The sequence below is a fragment of the Ranitomeya variabilis genome, chromosome 1 (assembly GCF_051348905.1).
Source record: "Ranitomeya variabilis isolate aRanVar5 chromosome 1, aRanVar5.hap1, whole genome shotgun sequence".
Classification (NCBI taxonomy): Eukaryota; Metazoa; Chordata; class Amphibia; order Anura; family Dendrobatidae; genus Ranitomeya; species Ranitomeya variabilis.
Window position 1 is genome coordinate 563,718,898 of NC_135232.1, and position 11,960 is coordinate 563,730,857.

The 11,960-nt window shown below is 44.8% G+C and overlaps 1 protein-coding gene across 2 annotated transcripts in view; it reads left to right on the forward strand.

Annotated features, from left to right (window-relative positions):
• The window catches only part of ZFYVE26 (zinc finger FYVE-type containing 26), a 373,042-nt gene extending 361,351 nt beyond the window's left edge, over positions 1 to 11,691 (forward strand). For both annotated transcript variants that reach the window (XM_077256962.1, XM_077256969.1), the window contains 8 exons: positions 237 to 455; positions 1,421 to 1,618; positions 4,221 to 4,420; positions 4,722 to 4,863; positions 5,019 to 5,078; positions 7,999 to 8,181; positions 8,887 to 8,931; positions 9,059 to 11,691. In XM_077256962.1, coding sequence (XP_077113077.1) covers positions 237 to 455; positions 1,421 to 1,618; positions 4,221 to 4,420; positions 4,722 to 4,863; positions 5,019 to 5,078; positions 7,999 to 8,181; positions 8,887 to 8,931; positions 9,059 to 9,268 — 1,257 coding nt within the window. In that variant the 3' untranslated portion in view covers positions 9,269 to 11,691. The remainder of the gene's footprint in view (positions 1 to 236; positions 456 to 1,420; positions 1,619 to 4,220; positions 4,421 to 4,721; positions 4,864 to 5,018; positions 5,079 to 7,998; positions 8,182 to 8,886; positions 8,932 to 9,058) is intronic.
• Positions 11,692 to 11,960: the final 269 nt, after the last annotated feature.

The following is an 11,960-nucleotide window of genomic DNA, read 5'->3' on the forward strand; positions in this document are numbered from 1 at the left end:
AACAGTTTGGGGAAGTCCTTCTTTGTTCCCCATGACTGTTCCCAGTGCACAAGGGTCATAAATACACCATTGGGGGAGTTTGGTGGATGAAATTGGACAGCCGCACAGCCTGGACATCACTCCCATCCAACACTTTTTGACACAATAGGTTACATTTTGATCTCCTCCTGTGCCCTTCTTGTTGTTTTTGATGTGTTTATATTCTACTAGAGGCCATGTTTGCTTCTTTATTGCAGAAAGATGATGAATATTTTGCCACCTTGAAAGAACTGGAAGTGACATTAAAAGCACGTTGCCTGTGGTACGAGATGATGCCGGAGGGGAAGATCCAAAATAATGCATACTACCAGGAGTGCCTATATTACCTGCACACGTATGGCACACACCTGGGCATCATACAGTTCTACATGAGACATGACCTGATGCGAGACGCTTTGCTGCACTTGCTGAACAAGGTAGCGTTTAATTATGTGCCAGTAGAAGCCCAGTAGATTTTAATTCGGGTCCTCAAAACTGGCACAAACACTAGAGTTGAGCTGAAAGCACTCTGATCTGGTAGCCACATTGGTTGTGTTTTTTATAAGCCTCTCCTGATGTTTGTTGTCATTGGATTAGAATCATGGAATGTTAGAGTTGGAAGGGACCTCCTGGGTCATAGTGTCCAACCCTCTTCTCAATGCAGGATTCACTAACCATCCCAGACAGATGTCTGTCCAGCCTCTGTTTTAGAGACTTCCATTGAAGGAGAACTTGCCACCTCTCATGGCAGCCTGTTCCACTCATTGATCATCCTCACTGTTAAATAGTTTTTTTCTTATGTCTAATCTGTATCTTCTCCCTTTCAGTTTCATTTCATTGCTTCTTGTGGTTTCCATGTGCAAATTAAGATAATGATGATCCCTCTACACTATGACATCCCTTCAGATACTTGTAGACAGCTAATAAATCTCCTCTTAGGCTTCTTTTTTGTAAGCTAAACATTCCCAGATCCTTTAACCGTTAGGACATACTTTTTTACAACATACTGTCTTAGGACAGTTTTTCAATGTCTTTTTTAAAATGTGGTGCCCAGAACTGGACACAGTATTCAAGGTGAGGCCTAAGCAAGGAGGAGTAGAGGGGGATAATTACTTCACTTGACCTAGACTCTGTGCTTCTCTTATTACATCCAAGAACTGTGTTTGGCTTTTTTGCTGCTGCATCACACTGTTGACTCATGGGCAGTCTGTGATCTATTAGTATACCCAAGTCTTTTTCACACGTGCTGTTGCTTAGTTCTATTCCTCCAATTCTGTAGATGTAATTTTCGTTTTTTTGCCCAGATGTAGAATCTTGCATTTCTCCCTTTTAAATACCATTTTATTAGTGACTGCCCATTGTTCAAGCTGATCTACATCCTTTTTTTGCCCGTTTCTCCTAGGAATGTCCCGGAGATATTTTCATAGAAGGCATTTTTGTGTCCAGCTATGAAAGTGGCAAGCTGCAAACTCTGGAAACTATGCTGGAATCGATCGACTCTTCTCTAGAGAGTTGGAGCACCTACCTGATCGAAGCCTGCAAACATCTCCAGCAAAAGAGCTACTATAACATCTTGTATGAGCTACAACTGTTTATGAAGGTGAGGTTATAACCACCATCGATGCAGTCGCCCATTGCAGCCTGTATTCTGTTAAAGGCCTTAAGAAAGGCAATCACTGGGGTCCTTCAGCAAGGCTGCATACATGGTGATAACCAGAAGGGGGTGTATATGTAATCTGAAGGGAGGGGTGTATATATGATCCGACGGGAGGCTTGTATACATATGCACCCCTCTCCACCCCCCACATCTGATTGTGTATGCCAGAGGGGGAGGGGTGTATGCGGAATCCAGGGGGGAGGGGTGTATGCGGAATACGGAGGGGGAGGGCTGAATACAGAATACGGAGGGGGAGGGCTGAATACGTAATCCAAAGGGGGGGAAGGGGTGTATACCTGCATAGTGTGACACTGTCCCATCAAAGCTGAAGGGGAAGAGACTGAATCCTCCAATAAGGGAATTGATAACGTACAGTTTTTAACACACCGGTATTCATACATTTTCTGGAGGAACAGAATTTGACATATGAAAAACAATGCCAAGTGAGATGAAATGGTGAAAGTGCTGTTCCACCAGTATTTTTTGACCTTACGTATTTCATTAAGTTGTATACGTTACGGCAGTATATATAAAAAAAAATAGTTTGTGTCTATGGAGCTGAGTGAGGGCTTTTTGGTTTTTTTTTTTGCGTGCCATGCTGTAGTTTTTATTGGTACAATCATGGGTTAATAAAAGGGTTTTCATTGCTTTTTGTTACATTTTTGTAGGGTTAGAATGTTGTTGTCTTTACAACGTTTACATGTTAAATAATTTTGCTTTACTAGATGACAAATATGCTTATAATTTCTAAACTGGGAAACCGGGGCGGGTGAGGATTTTTTACTATTTGTATGTATGTATATGTATGTATGTATGTATGTATGTATGTATGTATGTATATTTATTTTTAATTTGTTTTGCTTTAGCCTCCTGCAAGAAGGCTACATTTCACAGGAGAATTAAGATGGCAGGCATGGAGGTCTTCAGCAGGCCCTCAGTTGACAGGATTACCCATTGGCACCCCGCAATCACATCATGGGTGATGAAGGGACGCAATGGGCGCTGTGATAGGCACATGACACAATTGCACCACTCTAAATATTAAGTGACACTGTCAGATTTTGACCGGCATTAAAGTAAACCACAGCGGTTGCTGCTCTTGCATACAGGTGCTGGCATCTGCCTGATATGATGCTGGCTCAGCTCTGGAAACCGCTCCATACATGGGAACTCCAACACTATTATGTCCTATATCAGGACAAGCTTAAAACGCTTGTCTGCACTCAGGGGTGTAACAATCTCTGTTGCAGGGTGTGACTGGACCTGTGCCGCCCACATTTTTTGAAAAAAAAAAAAATCGCAGAACAAGGGCATTATTACTGGAAGAAGCCCAGGATGGGGCACATTATACCAGAATTGGGGACATAAATTACTGAAAGGGTCCCAGAATGGAGGCCATTATATCAGGAAATGGAGACCTACCAAGAGGGACCCGCACTTCATGGCATTATACCAGGATTGGGGACATTATACCAGGAAACTGAGACCTACCGAGACGGGACCTAGGATATTATACCAGGAAATGGAGACCTGCCAAGGTTGACCCGCGCTGCATGACATTATACCAGGATTGGGGCCATTATACCAGGAAACTGAGACCTACTGAGAGGGGACCTAGGATATTATACCAGGAAACTGAGACCTACTGAGAGGGGACCTAGGATATTATACCAGGAAACTGAGACCTACTGAGAGGGGACCTAGGATATTATATTAAGAAACTGAGACCTACTGAGAGGGGACCTAGGATATTATACCAGGAAACTGAGACCTACTGAGAGGGGACCTAGGATATTATACCAGGAAACTGAGACCTACTGAGAGGGGACCTAGGATATTATACCAGGAAACTGAGACCTACTGAGAGGGGACCTAGGATATTATACCAGGAAACTGAGACCTACTGAGAGGGGACCTAGGATATTATACCAGGAAACTGAGACCTACTGAGAGGGGACCTAGGATATTATATTAAGAAACTGAGACCTACTGAGAGGGGACCTAGGATATTATACCAGGAAACTGAGACCTACTGAGAGGGGACCTAGGATATTATACCAGGAAACTGAGACCTACTGAGAGGGGACCTAGGATATTATATTAAGAAACTGAGACCTACTGAGAGGGGACCTAGGATATTATGCCAGGAAACTGAGACCTACTGAGAGGGGACCCACGCTGCATGACATTATACCAGGATGTGGTCCAGGATGGAGACCTCATACTGAGATGGGGAACGTTATTACTGTAAGGGGCTCAGGATAGTGGACATTATACCAGGAAAAGGCCCAGGATGGAGGTTATCATACCTGGAAGGGGCCAGGATGGATGACATTGGTACAAGAAGGGGGACCTTGTTACATGAGAGGTCACATGCATGTCTTCACGGGATCTGGAATGCTAGAAGGCCCCATGCATCTGCCGAACATGCGGGGGTGCGGGTGGGTGCACATCACTCTAGAATACACTCCTGTATGAGCCAGTCTAACTCTGCCCTGGAATCCTGACTTGTACTTCTTCTGATCTGTGACTTTATTTATCACAGGACCATGTACGCGCTGCCATGACCTGCATTCGATTTTTCACACTGAAAGCTAAAAGCTACCGGGACTTGGGTAACAATCAAACATGGCTGGTGAAATCCAAGGACCACCTAAAAATCTATTTACAAGAAGTGTCCCGAAGCAACAGGAAAAAATCGTTTGACACTTTTCGAAAAAAAATGTCTTCTAGTGACGTGTCCAGGTAATTCCTCCAGAGCGTTAGTATGTTGTGTGTGTGTGTGTGTATATCATCTATCGTGAATAGTGTGATCCTCAGTAACACATCAGCTAATCAGCTTATTGTAACCCTTTCTGTGATAACGAGACCACTGCAGAGTTTTTTACTTTTATAGATAGAAATATAAAACTATTTTTTAAAAAGTCATCTTTAACTATTCTTCTCCACAATGTTTAACATTAAAAGCTGATATAAATAGATGAAAATCCCAGGAAAGAAGTAATGAACTCGCACTGCAGTGAGACCGCTTCTTATTGTCTTCCAGGCACATCAACACTGTTGAGCTTCAGATGGAAATCACCAAGTTCCTGCAGAGATGTGAGAGTTTGCAGAGCGCACACGTGTATGACAAGCAGCCGCCCACGCTGTTTGGACACAGTGCCATGATGTTAGATGTGGCCAGCAGGGTAAGAAACTTTGCCGACAAAACGATCGTAATGTGAACACACGCTTGCAGGCACTTTTCTAGTAGATCTGCCTCGTCTCTATGCTCATGCTTGTTGACCGCCATCCAGGATGTAATTCAGTTTATTATTATTTATTTTTTACTTTGTTTTTCAAGGTTATATTAGGTGGGAAGAATGTAGAAGAAGGGTTTGGAATTGCTTTTCGAGTAATTCAGGTGAGATGACAATCGGTAATATCCTCATTTAATCCGTAATGTCTCATACGTGCTTCCAGGATTCTCTGTATTTTGGCCATATTTTCTGAACTCCTTCACATGAGTGTCTACATATAGTCGTTTTTTTTTTTTTCAATGAAGCCGGGCCTCAAGCCTATAGTAGGCGCCCGGATGCTTGGACAAGCCATCGTCACCCCACAGTTGCATCACAGGGAGGGCTGATGGTTGTTTGACTCAACCCATTTCATTCCTAACTTCTTAAATGCTTCTATCACGATTGGCGGTGGCATCTAAGAGGATAGCACTTACTCTTACAGGGCAGCTTTATAGTCTAGCTGGCAGCATATGCCCAGCTCCTGAGACAGCAGAGATGTCACTAAGGGGATAGCATTTACTCTTACGGGGCGGCTTCATAGTCTAGCTGGCAGCACATGCCCAGCACCTGGGTCAGCAGATGTCACTAAGAGGATAGCATTTACTCATACGGGACACTTCATAACCTAGCTGGCAGCACATGCCCAGCTCCTGAGCCAGGAGATGTCACTAAAAGGATAGCATTTACTCGTACAGGGGGCGGCTTCATAGCTTAGCTGGCAGCCCATGCCCTGAACCTGGGTCAGCAGATGTCACTAAGAGGATAGCATTTACTCTTACGAGGGACTGCTTCATAGCCTAGTTGGCAGCACATGCCCAGCTCCTGAGCCAGGAGATGTCACTAAGAGGATAGCATTTACTATTACGGGGGACGGCTTCATAGCCTAGCTGGCAGCACATGCCCAGCTCCTGAGCCAGATGTCGCTAAGAGGATAGCATTTACTCTTACGGGATGGCTTCATAGCCTAGCTGGCAGCACATGCCCAGCTCCTGAGCCAGGAGATGTCACTAAGAGGATAGCATTTACTATTACGGGGGACGGCTTCATAGCCCAGCTGGCAGCACATGCCCAGCTCCTGAGCCAGATGTCGCTAAGAGGATAGCATTTACTGTTACGGGATGGCTTCATAGCCTAGCTGGCAGCACATGCCCAGCTCCTGAGCCAGGAGATGTCACTAAGAGGATAGCATTTACTATTACGGGGGACGGCTTCATAGCCCAGCTGGCAGCACATGCCCAGCTCCTGAGCCAGATGTCGCTAAGAGGATAGCATTTACTATTACGGGGAACTGCTTCATAGCCTAGCTGGCAGCACATGCCCAGCTCCTGAGCCAGATGTCGCTAAGAGGATAACATTTACTATTACGGGGGACTGCTTCATAGCCTAGCTGGCAGCACATGCCCAGCTCCTGAGCCAGGAGATGTCGCTAAGAGGATAGCATTTACTATTACAGGGGACTGCTTCATAGCCTAGCTGGCAGCACATGCCCAGCTCCTGAGCCAGATGTCGCTAAGAGGATAGCATTTACTCTTACGGGATGGCTTCATAGCCTAGCTGGCAGCACATGCCCAGCTCCTGAGCCAGGAGATGTCGCTAAGAGGATAGCATTTACTATTACGGGGGACGGCTTCATAGCCTAGCTGGCAGCACATGCCCAGCTCCTGAGCCAGGAGATGTCACTAAGAGGATAGCATTTACTATTACAGGGGACTGCTTCATAGCCTAGCTGGCAGCACATGCCCAGCTCCTGAGCCAGATGTCGCTAAGAGGATAGCATTTACTCTTACGGGATGGCTTCATAGCCTAGCTGGCAGCACATGCCCAGCTCCTGAGCCAGGAGATGTCACTGAGAGGATAGCATTTACTATTACGGGGGACGGCTTCATAGCCTAGCTGGCAGCACATGCCCAGCTCCTGAGCCAGGAGATGTCACTGAGAGGATAGCATTTACTATTACGGGGGACGGCTTCATAGCCTAGCTGGCAGCACATGCCCAGCTCCTGAGCCAGATGTCGCTAAGAGGATAGCATTTACTATTACGGGGGACTGCTTCATAGCCTAGCTGGCAGCACATGCCCAGCTCCTGAGCCAGGAGATGTCACTAAAGGTGCCGTTACACTAAGCAACTTACCAGCGATCGCGACCAGCGACGTGATCGCTGGTAAGTTGCTGTGTGGTCGCTGGGGAGCTGTCACACAGACAGCTCTCTCCAGCGACCAAGCGACTTCGGCATCGCTGAAACTGTCTTCAGCGATGCCGAAGTCCCCATGTAAAAAAAAAACACTACATACGCACCTTCTGTCGTCCTTCATGTCCCTCGGTGCTTGCCGCACTGACTGTGTCTCAGCGCCGGCCGGCCGTAACAGCGGTGCCCAGCGGTGAACCGCTGTTACTGCAGGTTCACCGCTGGGCTCTGCTTTACGGCCGGACGGCGCTGAGACAGTCAGTACGGCAAGCTCCAGGGGACATGACGGACAACAGACGGTGAGTATGTAGTGGTTTTTTTTTTTACTTTTACCATGGTATCCATGGTAAATATCGGGTTACTAAGCGCGGCCCTGCGCTTAGTAACCCGATGTTTACCATGGATACCAGTGAAGACATCGCTGGATCGGCGTCACACACGGCGATCCAGCGATGTCAGCGGGAGAGTTGCGACGAAAGAAAGTTCGTCCACTCTCCCTGCAACCAGCGATATCCCAGCAGGATCCAGATCGCTGCTGCGTGCCAAACATAGCGATATCGCTATGCAGGACGCTGCAACGTCACGGATCGCTGGCGATATCGCCTAGTGTGACGGTACCTTAAGAGGATAGCATTTACTATTACAGGGGACTGCTTCATAGCCTAGCTGGCAGCACATGCCCAGCTCCTGAACCAGGAGATGTCACTAAGAGGATAAAAATAGCAGAACCCCCCCCCCCCCAGTAATGGGATAAAAAAAAAGCCTTTTCTTGGCGTTTGAAAAATTAAATGCATGAATGTGACCGCTGTACAGCTGCCATAGATTTGATGCCGTATGTTTCTATTTCAACCAATTTCCAGGATTTCCAGCTTGACGCTTTCAAGGTTTACAGCAAAGTTTGCAAGCAACTGGTGCAACAGGAGAATTACCCAGAAATTCTGCAGCTGGTGAAGTGTGTGAGCGAGTCTGGGATCGCCGCAGAGAAGGACTGCGATAAGATTTTGTTGAGATGCGTCGAAGAAATGGCTGATGTTCCTTCTGATGTAAGATGCGGTTTATGGTTTTGTTTCTGGTGTATCTCAATCCTGAGCAGAGTAAGGGCCTCATAGAATGGAAAGGAATGGCAGGCACTTTGTGTTAAAGGGGGTTGCCTCGTAAGGACATCCTCGTTTTAAACAGCATTCAATGCTGCACACAGACTACTTCACATTTTCTTTTAGCTGCTTAAAGGAAACCAGGTATAAAGTGGCCAGTTTTTGGTATTTTATTCCCATTGCTCTTGAGGCTTCCATTTGTTTTTTTAAATTCTCCATACTTTTCCACAGATATAGGCCTTTTTTGTATTTGCTTCTATTTTTTATAGACTATAACGAGGAGGCTCATGGTTTTATAATGCAGAGCATCCCGAAGACGTGCCTCGGAGGATCTTGTGTGCCACAACCCTCTTGTGTATAAAAAAAGTAACCCTAAATAAAAAAGATCCATATCTGGTAGAATGACCATGGGGAGCGACGGCAGTAAAATAAGAGGAAATACTGGACACACTTGACCTGGAGTCTTTAAAGTCTGAGAATAGGGACTGCAATATATCCAGAAAAATTGTATGTCCCAAACGTTAAGAATAAAGTCATAAATGGCACCATAAATGCAATATCTGATCAATGACTAACTGTAAATCAACTTTTGCGCCATGTGTTCTTCTAGATTACTCATGTTTGTTGTGTTCTTTTTTTACTATTTGATTTCAGGAGCTGGAAAAGCTGATTCAAGGCATGAAAAGTGATGAAACAAAAGTAAGTGTACAGTTAACTGTAAGGAAAAAAATCATGTCCCTTTTAATACCGACTTAGAGCATTACTCGTAGCACTGTGCAGCCAGTCATGATGTGTTTTGTCTGATAATGGCTCTTTTTTTTCACAGATCAAGGCCTTTCTTGCTTGCCGAATGATGCGCTCTGCCTACCTGACCGCCGTTAAGCAGGAGCATGAGAAAGCAATCCAGCTAGTACAGGAAGTCTGGCAAGCTGCACACAACCTGAACGACAGCGTGGTACAAGGCATCTGCTCCAAGTGGCTTGTAGAGCACCCTCCAGTATCCAAGCCAGCACAGCGCCATACCTCCCGCAAGTAAACCTGGTACTGGAACTGATGAACTAGGATTTGCAGGACCCATTGGCCATGTTGGTGATCTGCAGCCTCCAGATGGGGGCCTTGTAGTGTTAACGGCTCTTGTTTTGATTAACCAGCCTGGCGCGGTGTCACATGTTCATCACTCTGCAACAATAACATTATGCCAGGAAAGCTAATCAGAAGAAGAGCAGCAACTGGTTACTGATATGGCTACTGGGCTTGGAAATTGCACCATCTCGAACAGGTACCCAGGATGAAAGGGAGCAGCTTCTGTATATTTCATGGTGAATCAGAAGCACACTTTTCAGGATGGTTTACACCTGAGATCTCCAACCTGCGGCTTTTCAGCTATTATATAGTTATCACGCCCATGTGTCTGGGGCACAATGGGAGCTGATGATTAGCAACTGCTGGAAAAGCCACCAGTTGTAGACCAGTGGTCTATATGGTAAACATTCACTATAGGACAAGGATCTACCTCACTGCTTAACCGTAGATGCCCGACTTTTATACTGGTGTTTTATAATGTGTGATGTATCATTTACACCACGTGATGTGCAATATAGGTAGATCATCCAGGGTTTATTCATTACTGACATAATACTGTTTACAACAAATGATTAAAACTAATGGAGTCTTCCCAGGCTCAGAAATAAAAAAAAGCAGGCTTTGGCCATGAAGTAGGGGGAAATAGTCTTTTATGATGGGGCTGGACAGTGACTTATGCAGTGACACAGGTTACACAAAGATCACTCTGTGCAGCTGTGGCATTGCAGCACAACCCAGGTGAACGCTCCACACAGATCGAGGGAAGCAAGCCTCCAAAAAGTCGGAACAAGTTAAATTGCAATTCAATGCATCTGATTTACTTGCATTACTCTGCAACGTAGCGGCTGCACTGAGCCGTATTTGACCACTATAATGAAGTTACTATCTAGCCTGGCTTTAAGTGACTCATAGGCAAAGTAGCAATGAGTTGTATGAATTTAAGTTTTCCCATGGGCTTCATGGTCACAGCTGCTTAGATATAGTACAGGCTGCATTGTACTGGTGGACTGACAAAGTATTCGTTTATAAAGGGAGTGATTCTGATAATAGGAGTATTTTGGGAATTTACTAATAAACTAGCGTAATAAGATTACGTTTAACAGATCAATATCAAGCAATGAAATGTTTTCTGGATTTTCAATTTCATGAAGTTGGAATGCCTCATATTATCTTTATTAAAGAAGTTGTATAAGAATAATATAAAGGGTCTTTACATTCCAGAATTTGGCTGAGCTGCAATAGAAGACCCAGCTTAAGGTCGTTAGTGATGTTGTCTGCTGAGAAAATGACTCTACAAATCTATAAATAGAAAATATATGGCACCGCGATGGGGTCCAGCGACATCCTCCTAATGCCAAAAACAGAGGTCCTGGCACTGAGTGCTGTGGGGGAGATTTCCATGAACATCAGTACTGGGATCTCTGCTGTTTGCATCCCATCTGCCATACAGTAACTATTGTCACTGGTGTGACTTAACATGCCATTGTGTGAACTTAGATTTCTTGTTTAAAAGGGTGTTTTTAGTTTTTTATTATTAATTTGACCATTACATTTAGCTGGTGTTCTTATGTGTATGAAAAATATATTTAATGTACGTGCTGCACCTTATTTATGGTAATATAATCGTAACCTCAGTTACAATATAATGATTGGTGGATTGCGAAAAATAGAAATCAGCTTAATGAGTTAATTGTACCGAGTACACCTTTCTCCCTCCTGTGCTGGGAATTATCTTGGAAAGCACCTGTATTAATGGTAAAATCAGTTTTAGAAAATACAAACATGTATTTGGACCTTTTGTAGTTTTGGGAATTTATTATGTGCAGCTGCCTAGAAGTATCAGTATTAATGTGGTTATATGTTGTTGTTGCCAATGTTATGGCCGTGACAGTCATACGGCATTGCCGGTTCATCGCAGTCAACTTATCGCTGGATGCACTGGCATAATGCAATCCCAGGAGTCACACGTGGCCATAACATAAGAAATCTGTGGCCATTGACCGAGAGACCTGTGAAACGACACCCACATGCCAGCGTTCGCAGTCCTCCTATTGCATATTAAAAGCAGAGACGTAGGAGGCGGATTGCAGTGCTCATACTGCGAGCGAAAGTTGACGATGTGGCCACTGCACCATGTCCTGCAAATTGATTTGCACCTTCACTAATGAAAAATGAATTAAAGTTCTCCAGTTGTTCTTTGCTTTCAAGTTGTTCAAGGACCACTAAATGATTAAAACCCACAAAAGTGTGAGACTAAGATCACCAATATCCTTTTGATCCTGTGCAGTCATATCTGAGATATATACACAAAGATGTGTGTGTCCCCCTTTTCTTTCTCACAATCGTGAGTCTAGCTGTAAGCAACTGTACCAGGAGCCCCCCCCCCCATGGCCATACCCATATTGGAGAAGACTGAAGTCTGGCCTTCGTTCGTCTTTAGCATTGGTTCATTGCTGGTTTACTATTTCTAGGAAAGTCAATGTAACAACTAGCATGAATAACATTACAGTTCACATGGGGTTTGTCAAATGGCTTCTGGTAATACTGAAATACAGAATTGCTTAGATACACTCCAGCATGATGGCTTCTGAGTAGACTTCTACATTCAGGGATTAAGGAAGCGGGCCATCCCTGTGGAGGTTTGT